Genomic DNA, 21281 nt, shown 5'->3' on the forward strand with positions numbered 1-21281 from the left:
CCTGTGTACTGAGCTTTGCAGTTAAATAGATTTTAAAACTGGTCTGGAGGTGGTAAAACTTGATCACTGAGTATTTTAGGATTTGTTTGACGAGGTCACACGCCACTTCTCAGGCAGTAAGGAGATGAAAAATTAAGCCCCGCCTGTGAGGAGACCTTTAACTGAAGCGTCTTGTAGATTTAATTTGACTTTTGATAGAAGCAATGTAAGTTTATCATGTCTACGGTAAGAGCAGCCACCCTGAAGCATTCGCTACTCTGGCTGTCACTAACCGCGGCCACCACCTTTAGTGGATCCTTTTTTAGAGCAGCGCCTGGGCGGATTGGATCCCGGCCTCATTTTACAAAAGGAACCGAGAGACGGCTCGGAATCCCAGGCCGCGGCGAACCTCTGATGATGCCCACAGGCCACCATAGCCCTGCTACGTCCAGCAGAGGGTGTCCTCCCGCTGCGCTGCCCCAGCATCTTTCGGCGCCATGAATTAAGGTGCGCCGGCCACGTCTCCTAACTTCCTTTCTACGTTTTCAGACTCCCAGAGTTGCTGAGGTTACACAGGTTAATACGACTTTGGTATCCTCTGCGTCTACGCGGGGCCGGTACGCGTTCCTTCTGCCCACCCAGTCTTCCGATCTCCTGATCTGTTAGCTCCAGTCCGGGGGCGGGAAAAAAAAAAAATTTAAATACCGGTGACGTCTTGGGCAGGCCTTGACCGGCGGGAGCAGGCTCAGTTTGCCACACCCGGCAAGGCTGTAGACCTGGTCGCGGTGTTGGCGACCCACCGGCCGTAGACATGGTCGCGGGGTTGGCAACCCACTGGCCGTGGAGCTTCGTGGGGCGGCTCCTGGTTCTGGTCTTGTGCGCGCAGCAGTTCGCAGGTAGGACCGCGGGAAACGCGGGATGCCAGGGAGGAATGAATGGGTAGTTGCCACTAGGTGACTGCTCGCTAGGCGGCTCCAGGGCTCCCTGGGATCTGCTTGCCTGGGCATGTAAAGAGTCCCGACTCTGAGCTCTACTTTGTGAAATGCGATTTATTGATTCAACAGATATTTATTGGAGGCATTAGTATGTTGTCTTAATTATCTAGTGCTGCTAAAACAGAAATACAAGTTAGTGGCTTTAACAAACAGAAATTTGTTTTCTCACAGTTTAGGAAGCAGTCCAAATTCAGGGCTCCAGCTCTAGGGGAAGGCTTTCTCTCTGTGGCTGTGGAGGCAGGTCTTTGTCTCTTTAAAGCTTCTGCGTCTGCTTCGCGATTCCTTGAAGAGCTCCATGTGACTTGGCATCTGTTTTACCCCATCTCTGCTCTGCTTGCTTGTTTAATCTTTTTTATATCTCAGAAGAAAATGACTCAAAATACACCCTTCACTAATCCTGTCTCATTAACATAACAAAGACAACCCGTTCCCAAATGAGATTATAACCACAGGCATAGAGATTAGGATTTATAACATATATTTTGGGGGGATGTAATTCAATCCAGGACATATGTGCAGAACCTGAAACTCTGCTTCCCTAAATTTTGTGCTCTGGGTGCCTCTCTTGCATCACCCTAGGTGATGAAATCACTCTAAGGAAGAAAATAAACCAAAGCAAACCCACTGCTGTAGTGGATTCCACTCATGGCGACCCTGTGCATTACAGAGTAGAACTGCTCCATAGGGTTTTCTTGGCTGTAATCTTTAGGGAAGCAGATCACCTGGCCTTTCTTTTTTGGTGCTGCTGGATGGGTTCCAATGGTCAGCCTTTAGTGGTGGAGCACAAACTGTTTGGGCCAACCAGGGACCTAAGGAAGAAAATAGGGAGGGGTGAATGAGAAAAAAACACTCCACCTTTGAATCATCGAAGCATCCGGACTTTATTAAGGTGTTTACTGAGAGTAGGAGGGGAGAGGGTTTACCTCATGATGACATTCAGACATTCTCTTTTACTTTTGGGGGATCACTGGTGGACATATGTCTTCCTAATATGGAATAAGAAACCAAAAGAATGAAAAGCATATGAAGAGATACTTAACTCTTGACTAGCCAGATGAATAGAAATGAAAACAACAATGAGAGTATCACTTGACACTTATTACATTGGGCAAAATATACTGGGCAATATCAGGTGGTGGGGAGGATGTGGGAATTAAATGAGCCAAATGTGGATACTAATCATGGAGAACTGGGTAGCAGCTGCAAGCAATAGACTATCTGTACACGTAGCTATGTGGAAGGATCTTGAAAGCATAGTGCTGAGAGGGGAAACAATGAGACATACAACTCAATACCATTTCTGTAAGTTTTAGAAAACACACACAAAACAAGACAGTTTTAAAGGGAACAAAAATGTAGACATTAAACACCTTAGAATTGTTGCCTGTTGGGGGAGGAAAACGGGAATAGAAAAGCATAAATAATATATACGTTTGGAATGAACAATCTAAAAATGAAATTAAAAAAATAACATTTACAATATCATCAAAAAGAATAAAATACTTAGGAATAAATTTAACAAGGGAAGTGTGGAACTTATGCCTTGAAAACAGCAAAACATTGTTGAAAGAAATTAAAGAAGATCTAAATAAATGAAAAAACATCCCAGGTTCATGGATTGAAAGACATAACATTGTTAAGACGGCAGTACTCCCCAAATTGACCTACAGAGTCAGTGAAATCCCGGTCAGAATCCGAGCTGACTTCTTTGTAGAAGTTGACACGCTGATTCTAAAATTCATTTGGAATTGCAAGGGACCCAGAATAGCCAAAACAGTTTTGAAAAAGAAGAACAAAGTAGGAGGATTCACATTTCTAAATTTCAACACTTAATACAAAGCAATAGTAATTAAGACCATGTGGCACTGGCACAAGGATAGACATAATGGATCAATGGAATAGAATTGAGAGTCTAGAAATCAACCAGTACATCTATGGTCAACTGATTTTTGACAAGGGTGCCAAGACCACTTGACTTAGTTACCTAGTGCTGCCATAACAAAAATACCTCACGTGAATGACTTTAAAAAACAGAAATTTATTGTCTCACAGTTCTGGAGGCTAGAAGTATAAATCAGGACATCAGCTCTCTGGGAGGGTCCTTCCTTGTCAGTAGCCTCAGGTGTACCTTGGCATCTCTTGGCTTGTAGATGGTTCTGCACATGGTCTCTTCCCCTGTATGTGTATGTGGAGTGTGTGTGTGTGTTTATTCTGCTCTTTTAGAAAAGATATCACTGAGAAGAGATTAGGTTTAGGACCCACCCCACACTGGTATGACCCCATTAACATAAAAAAAAAAAATCCCTATTTCCAAACAGGGTCATATTTACAGGTACAGAAGTTAGGACTTCAACATAACTTTTAGGCGGACAAAATTCAATTCATATTACACCATTCATTGGTGAAATAATAATCTTTTCAACAAATGGTGCTGGGACAGCAGATAGCCACATGCGAAAGAATGAAGTTGGACCCTTACCTCACACCATATACAAAAATAAACTGAAAACGAATCAAAGATCTAAATGTAAGAACTAAAACCATAAAACTCTTAGAAGAAAATATACAGGTAGACTTTCATGACCTTGAATTTGGCAAGATTCTTAGATCTGACACCAAAAGCATGAGCATCAATAGAAAAAACAAATAAATTGGACTTAATCAAAATTAAAAAACTTTTGTGCTTCAAAGTCTACCATAAAAAGAGAAAAGACAACCCACAGAGTGGAAGAAAATATTTGCAAATCGTATGTCTGATAAGGGACTTGTATCTAGAATATATAAAGAACTCTTACGACTCAATAATAGAAAGACAAATAACCCAATTTTAAAATGGGCAAAGGATCTGAATAGACATTTCTCCAAGGAAGATGCAATAAGCATATAAAAAAAAATACTCGACATCATTATTCGTCAGAGAAATGCAAATCAAAGCCACAATGAGATACTACTTCACACCCACTAGGATAGCTATTATCAGAAAATGGAAAACAACAAGTTTTGGTGAGGATGTGGAGAAATTGGAACCCTCATTCACTAGTGGTGGAAATAAAAAAAGGGGCAGCAGCTTTGGAATAGTCTGGCAGTTCCTCAAATGATTAAACATAGAGTTACCATGTGACCCAGCAATTCTACTCCGACATATATACTTAAGAGGAATGGAAGCGTATGTCCACACATAAACTTATACATAGCAACATTATTTATCATAACCAAAGGTGGAAACAACCTAAATGTCTATTAACTAACGAATGGATAAGCAAATTGTGGTATAGCCACACAGTGGAATATTATTTGGCTATAAAAAGGAATGAAGTACTGATACATGCTACAGCATGGATGAACCTCAAAAAACATGCTAAATGAAAGAAGCTAGTCACAAAAGACCACATATATTTCCATTCATACGGAAGCCCAGAATAGGGAAATCTCTAGATAGTAGATTAATTGTTGGCCTGGGTGGTGTTAATAGTCAACACACTTGGCTACTGACCAAAAGTCTGGAGGTTGAAAGTCCACCCAGAGGCATCTCAGAAGAAAGGCCTGGCAGTCAACTTCTGGAAAATTAGCCATTGAAAACCCTGTGGAGCACAGTTCTACTCTGACACTCATGGGGTCTCCATGAATTGGAACAGACTCAGTGGCAACTGGTACTGGTACTAGGGGTATAGGAGTGATAGCTAAAGGACACATGGATTCTTCTTGAAGTGATAAAAATGTTCTAAAATTGACTGTGATGATGGTTACACATATCTGTGATACTAAAAATGATTGAATTGTACACTTAAGATGGGTGAATTATATGTTATTTGAAGTCTATCTTGATAATAAATCTGTTCCCTGAAAAAGGATAAATAAATGAAAGAAGACAGGGACTTTATGTGGACCCCAGTGAGAGGCCATAAACTGAGGGCCCCTGTACCTGAGGTCTAACCCTCTCTTCCCCCAAAACCTACCCCCCCCCCAAGAAAAAGATATTTGTTTTCAATTATGTGGTAGTGTTTGAGAGTGTTAGGCCTGTGTTTTGTTCAAGGGTCTTCCATAACTGAGTTCTCTTACTGCTGCAGGTTTCCTGGAAGTGCAGATGGCAGGAAGGACTCAGATCGTGTTGCTGAATGCCAATGCCACCATCTTCTGCAAGATTCCTGGTTCTCCACACCTGGACATCAGGATTATGGGTATCACCTGGTTTTGGAAAAGTCAGGAATCTTCAGAGGAGGTCAAAATATTTGAGTTTTTTGGAGATCACCAAAATCCAATCCGACCTGGAGCCACTGTGTCTCTAAGTAGGCTGAAGAAGGGGGATGCTTCATTGCAGCTACCTGGGGTGCAGCTGGAGGAAGCAGGAGCATACCGGTGTGAGGTGGTAGTCACCCCTCAGAAGGCACAGGGATGGGTCTGGCTGGAGGTTGTGGGTGAGTACCTGAGGACAGTGCTCCTATGGTTCCCATAGTGCTGGAGGTTGAGGTCATGTAGATGGGCCAAATGAAGTGGAGGTTTAAAGCATGGGCCCAGGAGTAAGAAAGACATGGGTTTGAGTCTTAGGCTTCCATGGACAGCTGGGAAGCCTCAAGGAAGTTATTGATCACTCTGAACCTCAGTGCCCTTCCTGATAAGCAGGTGATAGGTGGCATAGTGGTGAAGCCCTTGGCTGCTAACTGAAAGGTCGGCAGTTGAACCCACCAGGTGCTCCGCGGGAGAAAGTAGTGGCATTCTGCTTCCATAAAGATTTACAGAATTAAATCTTATGGGGTAGTTCCACCCTGTCCTATAGGGTTGTTATGAGTCGGAATTGACTCAACAGAAACGGGGTTATTTTTTTTTTTTTGGTTTAGGAGGATTGTGGGGAGGATTCTATAAAAAATGTAGGTAAAGTGCTTAGCATTTTGTAAGTGCTCAGTAAAAGATGGGGGGCATTGGTGGTTCAGCGTTTGAATTCTTGCCTTCCATGCAGAAGACTTGGGTTCTATTCCCAGCCAATGCACCTCATTCACAGCCACCACTCGTTTGTCAGTGGAGGCTTGTGTGTTGCTATGATGCTGAACAGTTTTCAGCAGAGCGTCAGACAAAGACAGACTAGGAAGAAAGGCCTGGAATCTAATTCTGGAAATCAGCCAGTGGAAACTGTATGGAATACAACAGTCCAATCTGCAACTAATCATGGAGATGATGCGGAACTGGTCAGCATTTAGTTCTGTTGTGTATGGGGTCACCATGAGTCAGAAGCTGACTCAATGGCAGCTAACAACAACAACAGTAAAAAATAGCTACTTGTTATTGTGTCATAGCAACCGTATATAATATGGTAGAACTGTCTCATAGAGTTTCCAAGGCTGTAATCTTCATGGGAGCAGATCACCAGGTTTTTTCTCCCACGGAGCAGCTGGTGGGTTCAAACCACCGACCTTTGGGTTAGAAGCCCAGCTGTGAATTGTTGTGACCCTGGGCTCCTTAAAGATAACAATAGTAATTATTATATAATTCACCTATGTGTGGACAGTCAATCTTTACTGAAGAGGTAGCTTTGAGAGGTAGCTAGGAAAGGAGAGAGCTGCTGGGTTCGGACTCTGCAGATCTGAATCGTATTCCAGCTTTGCTACTTCCAAAGTGGTTGATTGGGTCATCCATTTACTATATTTGGACCTGAGTTTTCCCACCTGCAGGCGGGTGAGAAATCATACCTGCCTCATAGCATTTTGAGGATTACATAAGATAATTATGAAATTGCCCAGCTGAGTGCCCCTTGTGAGTTAGGTGCTTGGTCAAGACATATAACAACATTCCCAAAACACTTCTTTGAGCTCCCCTTTCCTCTATTATAAGGCCTGATAATCTGTGAATGACCTAGAGGAGAAAAGGAGGCAGTGTCTTATGAGCCCTCCAAAACTGTATGTAAGACTTTGAATGTTTTATACATATGAATTTTTTGGGAGAAAGTATATTAGTTAAGATTCATTTCCTCTGCAACTGATAGCCTAAAATAACTGGCTTTTTTTTTTTTTTTAAAGACTTCAGTTTTTAAAATAGTTTTACATTTACAGAAAAAATTGAGCAGACAATACAGAGATTTCTCATACTACGCATCCTGTCCTACTCCATCCCCAACACTATTTCCTCAATTATTAAACATCTTTTGCTAGTATGGTACATTTATTATAATTAATGAACAAATATTGATAATTATTATTAATTAAAGTCCATACTTTACTCAGATTTCCCTAGTTTTTACCTAATGTCCTTTTTCTGTTCTAGGATCCCATCCAAGATACCACATTATATTTAGTTGTCATGTCTCCTTAGGTTCCTCTTGCTGTGACAGTGTCTTAAACTTTCCTTGTTTTTGACCTTGAAAGTATTGCGGAGTACTTGTCAGGTCTATTGTAGAATGTCCTTCTATAGAAATTTGTTGTTTTTCTCATGATTAGACTGGGGTTATGAGTTTTGGGGAGGAAGATTACAGAGCTAGAGTGCCATTTTCACCACATCATATCATCAGTGGTACATACTATTAACATGATTCATGACTGTTGATATTGACAGTGATCACCTGGCTGAAGTAATATTTGTCAGGTTGTTCACTGCAAAGTTATCCCCTCTCCCTTGACTTTGCATACTACACTTTTGAAAGGAACTCACTATGTGCAGCCCACATTTAGGTGTGGGAAATTAGGCTTCCCCTTTTTTAGGGTGGAGTTGTTAGTTGCTTTCGAGTTGATTCCAAGTCATGGCAGTGTATCTACATAATTTATTTGGAATTCTTCTGCATGGAAGGTTTGTCTCCTCTTAATTTATTAATTTATTTAATCCTTTATTTATATCAGTATGGAGTCCCTGGGTGGTGCAAATGGTTAACATGCTTGGCTGCTAACAGAAGGGTTGGAGATTTGAGTCTACTTAGAGGCACCTTGGAAGAAAGGCCTGGCAATCTACTTTGAAAAATTAGCCATTGAAAACCCTATAGAGCAAAGTTCTTTTCTAACACACATGGGGTCTCCATTAGTTGGAGTTGACTTGACATCAACTGGTTATGGACTCATGGATATTTATTTTATATTTTGGGTTATAATCAAATACTGCTTTATTTGTTGCTCAAATTATTCCACTTTTGGCCATTGGGAGCTCTTTCATTTGGCTCCTGTGTCCCTTGAACATACCCCATTATTGTAGTTTTGTTGTTGTTTGTTTGTTTTTTGTGAGCACTGCCTTACTTTCTTGCACTGTAAGATACTCCAGACTCATCTTGTTTGTCTCCTGCCCCAGTCCTAGAACCAGCCAATTTTCCAAGGAGCCTTTTACTTGAGAAAGGTATAAGAATTCAAGATCTGGGCCCTAGGTGTACTTGTTGCTACTGGGGTGTGATTACATCTAGGCCCTGTTAGCTGACAGAGCAAGGAGATATAGGTGGTGCAAACAGTTAAGTGCTAGAGCAAGGAAATATATGTGGCACAAACGGTTAAGTGCTTGGCTGCTAACTGAAAGGTTGGTGGTTTGAACCCACCAGTGGCTCTGCAGGAGAAAGACCTGGCAATCTACTTCTGTAAAGATGAAACAAAACCAATAACCCATTGCCATCAAGTCGATTCTGACTCACAGCAACTCTGTAGGACAGAGTAGAACTGCCCCATAGCGTTTCCAAGGCTGTAATCTTTATGAAGCAGACTGCTACATCTTTCTCCTGCAGGGCAGCTAGTGGGTTTGAACTGCCAACCTTTCAGTTAGCAGTTGAGCATTTAACCACTGCACCACAAGAGCTCCCCCATAAAGATTGCAGCCTAGTATAGCCTACAGTTCTACTCTGTCACATGGAAGCACTATGAGCTGGAAGTGGCTCTACGGTACCTAACAACTAACAACAATACTAACCTGTGTATATACACATATTTAAATATTTCTTTGGAGCCTTAGTGGTGCAATGGTTAAGAGTTGAGCTGCTAACCAAAACGTCGGCAGTTCGAATCCACCAGCTGCTCCTTCGAAACCCTACGGGGCAGTTCTACTCTATCCTATAGGGTCGCTACGAGTCAGAACCAACTCGAAGGCACATAACAGCAACAAGAAATATTTCTTTCTGTATCTATATTAAATTAAACATGAGTTCTTGCTGATGTCTGCAGCTTCAATCTATTAACACATGGATTATTCTAGCCTCTCCCGTTGCTTATCTGTAAATCTCCACTCCAGCATTAAGAAATCAGACTCTTATTATCCACTATCCATTTACGTAATTGTTCAATTCCAATATACATGCATAGGATATCAGAACTGTTAACCCGTACCCTGGTGTGTTAGGCTGGGTTCTCTAGAGAAGCACAACCAGTAAAGCATATGAATGTATATATATATATATATATAGAGAGAGAGAGAGAGAGAGAGAGATTTATATCAAGGAAATGGCTCAAGCGGTTGTAGAGGGTGTAACGTCCCAAGTCCATGGGTCAGGATAGAGGCTTCTCCTGATTCGTGTAGCCTCAGGGGCTGGCAAACCCAAGATCTGCAGGGTGGGGAGCAGGGCTCTTGCTCACAGGCTGTGAAGACTGACATATCCCAAGATCAACAGGCAAGACTGCAGGTAAGCTGCTAGCTCAAGTCTCAAGAACCAGAGATCAGACGAACAGGAGCCAGCTGCAGGATCCAGACCGAGTAAAAGCCCCTGAGCTCTGCCAGAACGTCCGCCCAGATTCGATACAGGCCACACACCCAGAGAAACTCCCCTTCAACCAATTGGCTGCTCATAGCAGATCCCAGTCTCAACAGGGAAGTGAGCACATTACAGGATTGCCAAAACACTGAGAGTCATGGCCCAGCCAAACTGACACACAATCTTAACCATCACACCTGGGAAACAACTATCAACTAGACGGCAATGTATATTCACAGTTTTTTTGTTTTTGCCATTAGTATTACAAATCCATTCATTTTCCAAGTTACTTAGGTCAGCTCTGATTTTCCCTCACCCTCTTCAGTGAGGTTGCCTCCTCCATTTGTAATACAAGTAAATTATCTTCTCATAGTTTTCATTTTTTCCTGGGATCTTCCAACTTTCTAAATTATTCTTTTTGTTTGTTTTTGTTTTTGTGTATCGTAAGTTTTACTCTTTGTGCTGTACAGTTCTGTGGGCTTTGACAAATGGATAATGTTACGTATCCAGCTTTACAGTATCATGCAGAATAGTTGCCCTGTGCTCCACCTATTCATCTTTCCCCCTGAACCCCTGAAAACCACTGATTTTTTACTGTCTCTATAACTTTTGTTTTTTCCAGAATGTCGTATAATTGGAATCATACGGTATGTAGCCTTTTCAGACTGGCTTCTCTTACTTAGCAATATGCATTTAAAGTTTCTCCGTATCTTTTTGTGGCTTGATAGCTCATTTCTTTTGTTGTTGTTTGTCTTTAATTTTATTGTGCTTTACGTGAAAGTTTACAGTGCAAATTAGTTTCTCATTCAGAAATTTATGCACAAATTGTTTTGTGACATTGATTGCAATCTCTGCAATGTGTCAGCACTTTTCCCCTTTCCACCCCGGGTTTTCCATGTCCATTTATCCAGTTTTCCTGTCCCTTCCTGCCTTCTTGTCTTTGCTTTTGGGTAAGTGTTGCCCATTGGGTCTCACATACTTGATTGAACTAAGAAGCATGTTCCTTACATGTGTGATTGTTTGTTTTATACACCTGTCTAATCTTTGGCTAAAAGGTGGACTTTGGGAATGACTTCAGTCTTGAGTTAGCAGGGTGTCTGGGAGCCAGTCTTAGGGGTTCCCTGTCAGACTAGTAGGTCTGGTCCTTTTTGTAAATTTGAATTTTGTTCTACATTTTTTTCCCACTCTGTCCGGGACCCTCTATTGTGATCCCTGTCAGAGCGGTCGCTGGTGATAGCCAGGTATCATCTAGTTTTTCTGGGCTCAGGCTGGTGAAGGCTGTGGTTCATATGGTCCATTAGTCCTTTGGACCAATATTGTGTCTTTGGCTTTTTTTGTTCTCCTTTGCTCCAGACAGGATGTGACAAATAGATGTATTTTAGATGGACGCTTGCAAGCTTTTAAGACCCCAAACACACTACTCACCAAAGTAGGATGTAGAACCTTTTCTTTAGGATCTATGTTATGCTAATTGGCCTAGACGTCCCCTGAGACTGTAGTCCCCAGCCTTCAGCCCCAGTAACTGGATCCCTCAAGGTGTTTGGATATGCCTTGGTCAGGTTGTGCTGACTACCGTTATATTGTGTGTTGTCTTTCCCTTCACCAAAGTTAATACTTGTTGTTGTTGTTACTGTTGTTAGGTGCCATTGAGTCAGTTCTGACGCGTAGTGACCCCATGTACAACAGAACGAGACACTGCCTGGTCCAGCGCTATCCTCACAATCATTGCTATGTTTGAGCCCATTGTTGCAGCCACTGTGTCAATCCATCTCATTGGGGTTCTTCCTCTTTTTTGCTGACCCTCTACCTTACCAAGCATGTTGTCCTTCTCCAGGGATTGGTCCCTCCTGATAACCTGTCCAAAGTACGTGAGACACAGTCTTGCCGTCCTCGCTTCTAAGGAGCACTCTGGCTGTGAGGAAAACTAGGCTGTTTTTATACTCATAAGGCTTCTGATTATTTTGTTAATTTGGGTGACTGGTTCTAGATTTGAAAAAAAAAAGAAATTGAAGTACTAGTAGTAAAAGAATTACTGTACTTTGTGCCTAACAAATACAAGGGAAAATGTAAAAACTTTAAAAAATTACAAATACTCTTTGTAGGAATAAAACATTAATTTACTCCTTATCTTCCTTCTAAAATCCCTAAACGATGGACTCAGTCTTTAAATTTCCATTTCCGTTCCCTGAATTTCAGTTTCCTTTTCTCTGAACTGTTTATTTCCATTCATTTTCTTTACAGAAATAGTGGCAATTGAACCATTTTACATGACAAATATAGGGTATATTTATATAATATTACAAAGAAAAGTCTAGAAGAAAATAAAATACAGGTATGCCTAAGTAAGTTAAGCGAGGGCTAGTAGTAACAGGAAATTTCAAGACAGGTAGCAGTTAAGTGTTTAAAACAACAACTTTTAACTAGCAGGAAAAGCAGAAGTGAGCCTCATGTGACCATGTTGTTGTTAGGTGCCATCGAGTTGGTTCTGACTCCTAGAGACCCTATGTACAACAGAATCAAACACTTCCTGGTCCTGCAGGATCCTCAGAATCGTTGCTATGTTTGTGTGCCTTCCAACCTGAGGGGCTCATATTCCGACACTATATCAGACAGTGTTCCACTGCTATTCATAAGGTTTTCACTGGCCAGTTTTTTCAGAAGTAGACCTCCAGGTCCTTCTTCCTAGTCTGTCTTAGTCTGGAAGCTCTGTTGAAACCTATCCACCATGGGTGACTATGCTCGTATTTGAAATACCTGTGGCATAGCTTCCAGCATCACAGCAATACACAAGCTTTTCAATTGATTTGGGTAAATATCTAAGAGTTGATTATTGGATTGTACGGTAAGCCTAGATTTAACTTTGTAAGAAACTGCCACACTGTCTTCAAAAGTGGCTGTACCATTTTGAATTCCTACCAGCAATGAGTAAGAGTTCTTGTTATTTGACATCCTCAGCAGCATATGGTGTTGTCAGTGTTTTGGACTTTAGCCATTCTGATAGGTGTGTAGTGGCATTTGATTGTTGTTTTAATTTGAAATTCCCGAATGACATACAATATTGAGCATTTTTTTATATGTTTATTCACCATCTGTATATCTACTTTGAGGAGCCCTGGTGGTGCAGGTGGTTAAATGCACAGCTGCTAACCAAAAGGTTGGCAAGTCAAACCCACCCAGTGGCTCCATGGGAGAAAGACCTGGTGATTTGTTTCTGTAAATATTACATCCAAGAAAACTTTATGGGGCAGTTCTACTGTGTCACATGGGGTCACTATGAGTCAAAATCAACTTGACGGCACCTAACAGCAACATTTTCTTTGGTGAGGCGTCTCTTCAGATCTTTGCCCATTTTTAAATTGTTTGTTTTCTTTGTTGAATTTTAAGAGTTCTTTGTATATCTTGGATACAATTCCTTTATCAGATTTGTGTTTTGCAAATATTTTCTCCCAATTTGTGGCTTGTTTTTTCATTCTCTTAAGCGTGTCGTTTGCAAGGGGGAAAATGCAGAACAGAATTTTTAATTCTCATGGAATCCAGACTTTCTGGAGTCATGGAGGCTGGATGAACTCCCTGAAACTATTGCCCTGAGATAGTCTTTAAACCTTAAACCAAAAATATCCCCCGAAGTCTTTTCAAAACCAAGCAATAGTTTAGCTTCCCTAGTAAAGAACATCTGCCTTGAGCATTGTGCTCTTTTAAGATCTGTCTATATGGGATCAAACTGGCAACAGTAACTCAAAGGATTACTTAGGAACCTTAGGGGGCAGTGAGTTTATGTTAATGGGGGGAAAACTCAGAAAAGGAGGGTGAGGGTTGTTGCATAACTCAAAGAATTTAATCAATGTCACTGAATTTTACATGTAGAAATGGTTGAATTGGTGTATGTTTTGCTGTGTATATTCTCAACAACAACAAAATAAAATAAAGAGTATCTTTTACAGAGCATAAATTTTTAATTTTAATAAAGTCTAGCTTATCAATTTTTTTTAATGAATCATGCTTTTGGTTTTATCTAAAAACTCATTGCCAAGCCCAATGCCACCTAGATTTTCTTCTTTGTTACCTTCTAGATTTGTATAGTTTTGTGTTTTACATTTAGGTCTATGATCCATTTTGAGTTAATTTTTGTGACTGGTGTAAGGTCTGTGTTTATGGATGTCTAATTGTTCCAGCATCATTTGTTGAAAAGATTATTCTTTCTCCATTGAATTACCTTTGCTCCTTTATCAAAGATTGGTTGACTATATTTGTGTGGATCTATTTCTGGGCTTTCTATTTTGTTCCATTGATCTTTTTGGCTGTTCTTTTGCCAGTACCACACTGTCTTGATGACTGTGGCTTAATAGTAAGTCTTGAAGTCAGGTAGTGTCGCTCCTACAATTTTGTTATTCTTCTTCACTATTTTGTTGGCTACTCTGGGGCTTGCCTTTTCATATAAACTTTAGAATCAGTTTGTTGCTATCCACAAAATAACTTGCTGGGATTTCTATTGGGATTGTGTTGAATCTTTAGATCAAGTTGGAAAGAATTGACAGATTAACAATATTGAATCTTCTTATCCATGAACACTATCTCCCCATTTATTTAGATCATCTTTGATTTTATTCATGAGATCTTTGTATTTTTCCTTATACAGATTCTGTATATAATTTGTTAGATTTATAAATATATGTATTTCATTTTGGGGGTACTAATGTAAATGGTATTGTGTTTTAAATTTCAAATTCTAGCTGTTAATTGCTGGTATATAGAAAAGCAATAAACTTTAATACTTTTTTTTAATTTTGGTAAATGTATAGGTAACAGATCATTTGCCATTTCAGCAATCTTCACATGTACAGTTCAGTATGGCATTAAATATGTTCATCATGTTGTTCAACCATTGCCATTAACTGTTCCTGAATGCAATTGACTTTTGTGTATTAACCTTGTATCCTGCAACCTTGCTATAATCGCTCACTAGTTTCAGGAGTTTTTTTTTTTTTTAAATGTTTGTTTTTTGTTTTGCCAAATCTTTGGGATTTTCTACATAAAAAAAATCATGTTGTCTGTGAACAAAGACATTTTTATTTCTTCCTTTTAAATCTGTATACCTTTTGTTTCTGTTTCTTGCCCTAATTCCACCAACTAGGGCTTTCAGTATGATGTTGAATGTAAGTGGTGAGAGGAGGACTTAGTGCATTGTTGCTATTATTATTTTGAACAATCAGTTATCTGTTAGATCAGTTAAGAATAAGAAAAATGTAAGATTTTATTTTACCTTTATTTATTTTTTTCTTGATCACTCTTTCTGTATGTGGATCTGAGTTTTGATCTATTATCATCCTCCTTCTTTCTGAAGAACTTCTTTTAACATTTCTTGCAAAGCAGGCCTAGTGGTGACAAAGTCTCTCAGTTTTTGTTTGTCTGAGTAAGTCTTTATTTCTCCTTCAATTATGAGGGATAATTTTTCTGGATACACAATTCTAGGCTAGTGTTTTTTTTTTCTTTCAACTTTAAATATTTCATTCCCCTTTCTTCTTGCTTGCATGATTTCTGAAGAGAAATCCAATGTAATTCTTGTCCTTTTTTCTCTATAGATAAGGTGCTTTTTCTGGCTTCTTTCAAGATTTTCTCTTTGTCTTTGATTTTCTGCAGTTTGAATATGATATGCCTTGTTGTTGTTGTTAGCTACTCTTGAGTTGACCCCTGACTCGTGGCGATGCTGGGCACAGTGGAACAAAATGCTGCCCCATCTTGCTCCATCCCTATGATCAGTTGCAAATTGGATTATTGCAAGCTATAGAGTTTTTATTGGCTGATTTTTGAAAGTAGATCACTAAGCCTTTCTTTCTAGTCTAAGTCTGGAAGGTCCGTTGGAACTGGTTCAGCATCATAGCAACATGCATGCCTCCACTGACAGATCAGTGATGGCTGTGTATGAGGTGCATTGGCTGGAAATCAAACCTGGGTCTTCCACATAGAAGGCAAGAATTCCACTACTGAATTACCACTGCCCCCATGTCTAGGTGTAGATATTTTGGTATTTATCCTGCTTGGTTTTCTTTGAGCTTCCTGGATCTGTGGTTTTGGTGTCTGTCAATAATTTTGGAACATTCTCAGGCATTGTTACTTCAAATATTTTTTCTTTTTCTTTCTCTTTTCCTTCTCCTTCTGATATTCCCATTACATGTATGTTACACTTTTTCTAACTGTTCCACAGTTCTTGAATATTTTGTTCCTCTTTTTCCCCCAATGTTTTTTTGTCTTTGCTTTTCAGTATAGGAAGTGTTTATTGACATATCTTCAACCTCACTGATTCTTTCTTTGTCTGTGTCCAGTTTACTGATGAGTCCTTCCAAGGCATTCATAATTTCTGTCCCAATGTTTTTATTTTTTGCACTTTATTTTTATTCCTTCTTAGAGTTTCCATCTCTCTGCTTACATTACCCATCTGTTGTTTTGTGTTGTCCAGTTTTTCTATTAGATTCCTTAGCATATTAATTATAGTTATTTTAAATTCTCTATATGATAATTATAAAATCTCTGGCATGTCTGGGTCTTGTTCTGAAGCTTACTGTCTCTTCAGACTGTATTTTAGCATACTTTTTAATTTTTTGTTGAAGGCCAGACTTGATGTGTCAGATAAAAGGAACTGAGGTGCCTCAGAGTCCCCATCTTTAAAAAGAGGGAGCATCCTACAGCTTTTTGTCTTGCCTAGGTGCAGTAGTAGTGATGCACAGATGTATAGAATATGGTGGAAGCCAGTTAGTGTAAGGAGTAGGAGGAGAAAATGACAGCTTGGGTGTTGGATCTAACTTTGTATGTCTTCTCTCCCCTGGCAGCTTACCCAGCCAGCAGCTTGTTGCCGGAGACAGCTATGGTAGAAACTAATGAAGAACAAACTCTTGTGTGCAAGACAAGTGGGTTCTACCCAGAATCCATTAACATAACATGGCAGAAGTGGACCCAAAAGTTTACTCAGTTCATGGAGATTTCTGAGGGCATCACCACTGGTCCCACAATCAAGAACAATGATGGCACATTTAATATCACTAGCTTCTTGAAGCTAAAGCCCACTGTGGAAGACAGTGGGAATGTCTATCAGTGTGTGGTATGGCACAAACTCTTGTCCAGCTCCTTGAGGTTCAACTCCACCGTGATCGTGAACAGTAAGCATCCTCCTGGACATTTCCCCTGCTCTTCTCCTTGAGGGGGCATAATGTAAAAATTTGGTTCCCAGAGAGTTTAAGGTCTTTGCTGGGAGCCAGTGGGAAAGACAGGTTAGATTAGAGGGACCAGAGATGGCGTCTGGCCTAGCTTAGCCCCAAAGTTAGCAGTCCAAACCTAGGACCCTAAGCCAGACCACATAGTCTGGTGAGTGGAGAGTGGTGACAATAGTCCTCAGGAAGAAACAGGGCTACTTGTGAGCTCATGGCTGCTTCAGAGTTTTGGGTGGCCCATATGGCTTGGAGTGGGAAGCTTGCCAGCTGCCAGAGACACAGGAACAGGGTTTTTGCCCATGTCCCCTGAGGATAATGGGCTGTCAGGGACCAGGGACCCAGCCTTGCCTGCAGTCATCTGTGTCTACTGCAAATTGGTGGCTGGTAGAGGCTGAATCAGAAGTCCTGTCTTATAGCCTGTGTCCCAAAGTGGGGGAAGCCATAGTAAGGTGTCCTGCAGGACTTTCCCTACTGGATCCTTAGCTTAGGACAACGCAACTCACTGCAGACACCCTCCTGTGGTGGGTGGGGTTTCACTGGGCTCATATCCTGGTTTCCCTGGTCATGGCTTTGGTCCAGGGTGGGAATGATCCTGCTGGCCAAATGCATCTGCCTGGAGCTGAGAGGAATAGGAAAGGCAGGGGCTGACCTGAGTCCCTGGAAAATGTAATCTGAGTCTGCCTGATAGGGCTTGGGTTTGTCCTGGAGGGAGAAAGGGATTGCTCTTGGAAGTAAGGGGTAGGAATGTGTGTGGATTGTATGTTCAGGGGTTTGTACAGGGTATGTGTGAGGAATGGGGCATATGAAATTGGAATATGCTTTGTGTGTATGTTGTTGTCAGGTGCCACTGAGTCAGTTCCAACTCATAGCGGCCCTATGTACAACAGAACGAAACACTGCCTGGTCCTGCGCCATGCCCACAGTTATTATTATGCTTGAGCCCATTGTTGCAGCCACTGTGTTTATCCATCATGTTGAGGGTCTTCCTCTTTTTCACCACTCTCTACTTTATCAAGCATGATGTCCTTCTCAGGGACTGATCCCTCCTGACAGCACGTCCAAAGTATGTAAGAATAGTCTCTCCATCCTTGCTTCTAAGGAATATTCTGGTTGTACTTCTTCCAGGACAGATTTGTTCATTCTTTTGTCAGTCCATGGTATATTCAGTATTCTTCGCCAATACCACAATTCAAAGGTGTCAATTCTTCTTTGGTCTTCCTTATTCACTGTCCAGCTTTCGCATGCATATGAGGCGATTGAAAATATCATGGCTTGAGTAAGGCACACCTTAGTCTTCAAGGTGACATCTTTGTTTTTCAACACTTTAAAGAGGTCTTTTGCAGCAGATTTTCCCAATGCAATGTGTCTTTTGATTTCTTTACTGCTGCTTCCATGAGTATTGATTGTAGATCCAAGTAAAATGAAATCCTTGACAACATCAATCTTGTCTCCATTAATCATGATGTTGCTTATTGGTCCATATTTAGTTATCTAGTGCTGCTATAACAGAAATACCACAAGTGGATGGCTTTAACAAAGAGAAATTTCTTTACTCACAGTCTAGTAGGCTAAAAGTCCAAATTCAGGGCCTCAGCTCCGGGGGAAGACTTTCTCTCTCTGTCGGCTCTGGAGGAAGGTCCTTCTCATCAATCTTCCCCTGGCCAAGGAGCTTCTCAGGTGCAGGGACCCCAGGTCCAAAGGGCACTACAGGGAAACTCTCTTTACATTGGATCAGGGATGTGACCTTAGTAAGGGTGTTATGCAATCCCACCATAATCCTCTTTAACATAAAATTACAATCACAAAATGGAGGAAAACCACACAATACTGGGAATCATGGCCCACCCAGATTGATACATACATTTTTGGGGGGACATAATTCAACCCATGACAGTCCAGTTGTGAGGATTTTTGTTTTCTTTATGTTGAGGTGTAATCCGTACTGAAGGCTGTGTTCTTTGATCTTCATCAGTAAGTGCTTCAAGTCCTCTTCACTTTCAGCAAGCAAGGTTGTGTCATCTGCCTAACACAGATTGTTAATGAGTCTTCCTCCAATCCTGACGCCCTGTTCTTCGTATAGTCCAGCTTCTCAGATTATTTGCTCAGCATACAGATTGAATAGATATGGTGAAAGGAGACAACTCTGACGCACACCTTTCCTGACTTTAAACCACACAGTATCCCCTTGTTCTGTCTGAACAACTGCCTTTTGATCTATGTATAGGTTCCTCATGAGCACAATTAAGTGTTCTGGAATTCCCATTCTTCTCAGTGTTATCCTTAATTTGTTATGATCTACACAGTCAAATGCCTTTTCATAGTCAATAAAACACAAGTAAATACATTAATGATATTGTTTGATAATTTCCACATTTGGCTGGATCACCTTTCTTGGGAATAGGCGTAAATATGGATCTCTTCCAGTCGGTTGGACAGGTAGCTGTCTTCCAAATTTCTTGGCATAGACAAGTGAGCACTTCCAGGGCTGCATCCATTTATTGAAACATCTCAGTTGATATTCCGTCAATTCCTGGAGCCTTGTTTTTCACCAGTGTTTTCAGTGCAGCTTAGACTTCTTTGTTCAGTATCATCAGTTCCTGATCATATGCTACCTCTTGAAATGATTGAACGTTGACAGATTCTTTTTGGTATAGTGACTCTGTGTAGTCCTTCCATCTTCTTTTGATGCTTCCTGTGCCATTTAATATTTTCCCCATAGAAGCCTTTGCTATTGCAACTTGAGGCTTGAATTTTGTCTTCAGTTCTTTCAGCTTCAGAAATGCCAAGCGTGTTTTTCCCTTTTGGTTTTCTATTTCCAGGTCTTTGCACATGTCATTATAATACTTTGTCTTCTTGAACTGCCCTTTGAAATCTTCTCTTCAGTTATTTTACTTCATCATTTCTTCCTTTTGCTTTAGCTACTCGACATTCAAGAGCAAGTTTGAGAGTCTCTTCTGACATCCATTTTGTTCTTTTCTTTCTTTCCTGTCTTTTTTATGACCTCTTGCTTTCTTCATATATGATGTCCTTGATGTCATTCCACAACTCGTCTGGTCTTCGGTCATTAGTATTCAGAATGTCAAATCTATTCTTGAGATGGTCTCTAAATTCAGGTGGGATATGCTCAAGATCATACTTTGTCTCTCGTGGACTTGTTCTAATTTTCTTCAGTTTCAGCTTGAACTTGCATATGAGCAATTGATGGTCTATTTCACAGTCAGCCCCTGGCCTTGTTCTGACGGATGATATTGAGCTTTTCCATCGTCTCTTTCCACAGATGTAGTTGATTTGATTCCTGTGTATTCCTCTTCAAGTTGTCATTCCCAGCATAGTAGACCATATCATTGTCTGATTCAAAATGGCCAATACTAGTCCATTTCAGCTCACTAATGCATAGGATATCGATGTTTATGTGTTCCATTTCATTTTTGACAATTTCCAGTTTTCCTAGAATCATACTTCATACATTCCACATTCCGATTATTAATAGATGTTTGCTGCTGTTTCTTCTCATTTTGAGTCATGCCACATCAGCAAATGAAGGTCCTGAAAGCTTGACTCCATTCACAACATTAAGGTCGACTCTACTTTGAGGAGGTAGCTCTTCCCCAGTCATCTTTTGAGTGTCTTCCAAGCTGAGGGGCTCATTTTCTGGCACTATATCAGACAGTGTTCCACTGTTATTCATAAGGTTTTCACTGGTTAATTCTTTTCAGAAGTAGACTGCCAGGTCCCTCTTCCTAGTCTGTCTTAGTCTGGAAGCTCAGCTGAAACCTGTCTGCCATGGGTGACCCTGCGGTATCTGAATACTGGTGGCATAGCTTTTATCATCACAGCAACATGCAAGCCCCCACAGTAAGACAAACTGACAGACATGTGGGGGTTGTGTGTATAGTATGAGGCATATGTTTGGGTGTTATGTATATAAGTGGTATAAGATGGTGTAGTAGGATGTGTATGGCGTGTGTGTAGTATGTGGTGTTGGATGTTGTAGTGTATTTCTTGTATTAAACATAGTCTTTATGTGTGGAGGTGTATGGGGCAGGAATGGACAGGGAAAATAATACACAGCCACAGAGATCCTAGCAGTGGCTGTATGGTCTCTTTGGCCCCTGCCAGTATGTTTCCTCTTAACGTTCTTCTCCTTTTTCTCTTTGCAGAGTCTGAGAAGAATTACTTTTGGGTTGGTGGTGTCTTTGCTGTACTTGTATTTATTTTTGTATTTATATTTCTCAAGAAAAGGTAAGGAGCTCCCAAGTAAATTTCAGCCCTGTATCTTGGAGTTGACACTAAGAATTCAGGGATCATAACCAGTGGATGTTGTTGGAGAGATGAGACCTTGGGGGAGTTCTCAGGATTGATGCTGGGATATTGTAAATGTGGTGTGTAGCTTTTTCTGATGTTGCATTGGGCAAGAACTCTCCAGCTGATCTTTGTAAAATGCCTCCCTTACTTCTCCATAATATG

The 21281-nt window shown here is 40.7% G+C and overlaps 1 protein-coding gene across 1 annotated transcript; it reads left to right on the forward strand.

Moving 5' to 3' along the window:
- Positions 1-790: 790 nt before the first annotated feature.
- On the forward strand, positions 791-21060 carry NCR3LG1 (natural killer cell cytotoxicity receptor 3 ligand 1). Its single transcript, XM_004369828.2, has 4 exons — positions 791-855; positions 5025-5389; positions 16437-16763; positions 20975-21060. The coding sequence occupies exons 1-4, from the start codon at positions 791-793 to the stop codon at positions 21058-21060; spliced, it is 843 nt and encodes a 280-aa protein (XP_004369885.2).
- Positions 21061-21281: the final 221 nt, after the last annotated feature.

Source organism: Trichechus manatus, unplaced genomic scaffold (assembly GCF_000243295.1).
Source record: "Trichechus manatus latirostris isolate Lorelei unplaced genomic scaffold, TriManLat1.0 scaffold00006, whole genome shotgun sequence".
Lineage (NCBI taxonomy): Eukaryota > Metazoa > Chordata > Mammalia > Sirenia > Trichechidae > Trichechus > Trichechus manatus.